Here is a 4,210-nt window from a genome sequence, read left to right as displayed (position 1 = left end):
GTTTCTGAAGATCCAAATGTGACTACGCGTGAAATTGCTCATACCATAGGCATTTCAGATGAACGGATACGGCATATTTTGCATAAAGAATTATAAATGAAAAAGGTGTTTGGAAAAGTGGTGCCGCATAAGTTAACAAATTCAACAAAAACTCGCTTGAAAGCAAATTTCTCAGCGTCATTTGGATCGTCTTAAGAAGAATAAAATCAATTTTGTGCGTCGTTATATAACTGGATGAGACTTGGATCTATCACCATGATCCTAAATTGAAACAGGAACGTTTACAGTGAACTGAAGCTAGATGTTCAGCTACAAAGCAAACAAAGCATAAAAGATCGGCAAAAAAGGTTTTGACATCAGTTTTTTGGGATACTGAAAGGATTTTGTTAATTGACTATCTGGAAAAAAGTAAAACAATTAACTCTGAATATTATTGTAACCTTTTGGATCATTTGGATGCAAAAATTCATGAGAAAAGACCTGGTTTGCAACACAAACAAATCATTTTTCACCAAGACAACGCACCTGCTTACAAAAGTGTTTTGTCAATGTCTAAATTCAATGAACTGAAGTACAAATTGCTTGATCATCCACCGTATTCGCCAAATTTGGCACCCAGCGACTTCTATCTGTTCCGAAGCCTGAAACAATTCCTCCGTGGAAAGCATTTTTTTGTCGAATGAAGAAGCTATAGCAGCCGTAGAGGCATATTTCGCAGACCTTCCAGAAACACACTTCCGTGATGGAATAAAATTATTGGAGAGCCATCGGGCCAAGTGTATTGAAGTTAATGGAGACTATATTGAAGAATAAAATCATTTCTAGAATTAGGTATTCTTTATTTCAGTTTCGCTCTGGGAACTTTTCACGCAACCTGTGTTATAATAATACAGACTCAGATGAAATGGATACTCCAGCATTAAATGGAAATGAGGGAACACAGAACAGACAAGAATCATCCGATGTAAGTCTTATACTCCAGGGGACATCCGAAAAAGGTAGAGATAAATAAACACGTTTATATTTTTAAAATAATATGAACTTAATTAAGAGAATTAAGCTGTGTTAGGATAGTTACGATTCTGTTATACATTTATATGTGATTTATTGTTTCAGCAACAGCCATCTTCTATAGCAGAAAAGCAATGATATTAGATACAGAAGCAGCTGTTATAGCGAATTTTGAATTTTTGGGACATACAGACATGGACATGGAAGAGGAAGAAGGAGATGAAGAGGATGAAATTTATGATGCAATTACGGATACCAAACCAAATAAAGTAACGTTTACTATTATCTTGAGTTTTAATGATATTGTTCACGCTATTTGTTAACATAATTTCTTATTTTTCAGGCATCTATCCCCCTTCTGGCGAAAGATGTTGATACAGATGCAGAGGCAGAAGTATTAAATGAATAAAATCTCCTCACAGAAATTGAAGAATCGCCACCTAGTTCTATCCATCTGGATGAATGAATTCTTCAAAGGGGTTAGTAAATCCCTTTTTATTCGTGTACTTTAGGATAAAATATAAACCTGTTACAATAATAGCTATTTTGTAATATTGTCACATATAATTACATAATCTAATGATGCCTGTAGATTTATTACATAGAGAATTACAACAAGATCCAAGACGCCCAAATAATAAAGAAGGCGGTGATTCCATGCTGAAATTAGGAGAATTAGAACAGTTATGTGTTAACAATGATGCAGAAATATCGTACGATGTAAGTTCCAAGAATTTTCCCCTGTATTTCAGTCGAATCGCTTTTTTCAGCTATGTGAGAGTTACAATTTGTTGATACTCTTAACATATTATTTCTTGCGATGGTTCCCGATGATGGTTGCGATGGTGATTTCTTGCACAGATGGTTCCCAGCACGAAGGAGACCTTCAGAAAAACATGGAATGCTAAATATACGTTCGCATTTTGACGCTGTTAGAGCACTCGTCTTCCATCCTGCAGATCCGGTTCTTATTACCGCAAGCGATGATTACACACTGAAGTTTGTGGAATCTTCATAAGACTGTACCGACAAAAAGTAAATCCAATATCGATTAACACGTTGACTGCCACGGAATTTTTCACGATTCCGGCCTAAAGAGCCAATTTGATTTAATCATGTTATATTATTAAAAACTTTAATAATAGTACATAGTAATAATCAAAAAAAGCTTAAAAAATGTATTTTTTAAACATGTTTTAAAAATTATCACAAAACAAATTTATTTCCTTGTATAAACTTTTTCTTTTTGAATAAACTTTGTATAATTGTATTTATGTAGTTAAAAAATAAGCAAATATATTGTTCACTATTATACTTTATTAAATTATATTAACAATATGTAACAGCATCTAGAAATTATATGATTCTTACTGAAATATATTATTTTTATATAATGGCTAAAAGAAAAATCGTATTACATAAAATATATTGAAAAAATATAACGTTCAAATATATATATATATAATTATTTATTATTATTATTTTATTTCTTTTTTTGTTTACGATGGGGAAATCCTCATGGATACCCTCGCCTCTTGGGGGGAGGCGAGGGTTATGCCGGACTCTTACCGGCTAAAACCCCACCGGGAGGAAATAAGGGTTCAGAAAATAAATGCACACGTATTTTATATTATAAAAATTTTTTTACTTTACCAATCTTCTTCTACATCCGGTTTTACATTTTTATAATTATTAAATAAATCATTTAAATTAAACACATCATATAAATTTCTTCCGTGCCATAAATCATTTAAGATTTCTTCATCTATATTTCTTTCCCCCAATCTAAAATAATGTTTAATCTTACGATCACTTATACTAACGTATCCTGCTATTTTAATGTATGTTGCATAGGCATGATCCCACCGAAACACTGAAAAAATTAATATTATTAATATTATTAATAATTATTATATTATAGAATATTTATAAAAAGCTTACTATTACTGCCGGGACTACAGCTTCGTGCTGGGCAGCTAACATGCCCGGCATTTTATATGTAATGCCGTGCCTCGATGAACGGACTCTTTGCCTTTCAGCGATAGAAAAATAGCCTTTCGTTCTATTTGGTTTAGTAATTTTCACTTTTCCACGTTCACAAAAGCACTGAAAAGAGACAAATATACAAATGACGAAGTATGAAAATAATACACACGCACACAAAACTTTCAAATTACACTTTTCACATTACTTACAACTATGGCATATTCCGCGGGCTTGTAGCGATTTTCTTTAATCTTTCTGAAAACTGTTTCGATTTCTATTTCTTCCATATCCATTTTCTTGACGATTCACTCGGTGCAAATTTTTCAGATCTCTACCAGACGTCCGACTGATCGACTGACCAACGACTGACTGTCTAACGGTTGATTGTCTGTACGATAGAATTTTTTGTTATTTCTATGAGAGGTTGGGGAGAGAACGAATAATTCGAGAGATGACCGTCGGCCGTACCGAACGGCGCGGTACATTTTTTTCAAAGTGGCTGCGTGCTGAATGGCGGATCCTTGTCTTTATCGAAAACAAATAACCGTAGTCGTAAACTTTTATGTTTTATGGACCGGTTCCCTGACACGCATGTATGAATGAGATTCGCCTTTCCTGCGAACGAAAAGGTTGCGCTCCTCCTTTAGGATGTAGTATCTAATTTAATATTTTATTTGGCCTCAATAGCTTCTCAACATTTGTTGTTCCTATTGTAATAAATTTCATTGCAGCAGAAATTTCTCAATTTTAAACATTTTCCCTAAATTTTCGTTAACTGTATAGACTCACATTTTTCCATGTATAATATTGTTGTAATGGAACTCTAATTTATTATATTAGTTTGTCCTTTGGTCGTTGCCCACGGTATGATGTCTCTTGTACTATGTCGTTAATTTCATCGCAATCAATATATGAATTTTTATCTCAAGGCTGAGATTACACAATGACTCATGCTTTTTTAAACATAATCCTTGCGATATAGTTCCAATTTATTATTTAAGTTTGCCTCTCAATCACTTTTCAAGATGTCTCGTGTCTTATATGTAAGATGTGGAAGATTGAGACATTTCTACTGCAATGAAATTTATGACAAGGTATAGGCGACAACACATGTTGAGAAACAATTGAAAGGCCAAGTAAAATAATAAGTTAGAACTATAATACAATGATATTATGTCTAGAAAAGCGCGAGTCTCTGGTTAGCCTCAGTCCT

The 4,210-nt window shown here is 33.5% G+C and overlaps 1 protein-coding gene across 2 annotated transcripts; it reads left to right on the top strand.

Moving 5' to 3' along the window:
• The first annotated feature begins 855 nt into the window (after positions 1–855).
• On the top strand, positions 856–2,155 carry LOC112589488 (uncharacterized). 2 transcript variants are annotated; one of them, XM_025302980.1, is made up of 5 exons: positions 856–998; positions 1,117–1,280; positions 1,355–1,490; positions 1,604–1,731; positions 1,971–2,155. In XM_025302980.1, exons 1-3 carry the CDS (start codon positions 905–907, stop codon positions 1,418–1,420), a joined length of 324 nt encoding a protein of 107 aa, XP_025158765.1. In that variant the 5' UTR covers positions 856–904; the 3' UTR covers positions 1,421–1,490; positions 1,604–1,731; positions 1,971–2,155. The 2 variants fall into 2 exon arrangements, with proteins under 2 accessions (XP_025158765.1, XP_025158764.1); XM_025302979.1 differs by having other exon boundaries at positions 1,873–2,155.
• The last annotated feature ends 2,055 nt before the right edge of the window (positions 2,156–4,210 follow it).

Source organism: Harpegnathos saltator, unplaced genomic scaffold (genome assembly GCF_003227715.2).
Source record: "Harpegnathos saltator strain DR-91 unplaced genomic scaffold, Hsal_v8.6 scaffold521, whole genome shotgun sequence".
Lineage (NCBI taxonomy): Eukaryota > Metazoa > Arthropoda > Insecta > Hymenoptera > Formicidae > Harpegnathos > Harpegnathos saltator.
This window is presented reverse-complemented; position numbering and strand designations above follow the sequence as displayed.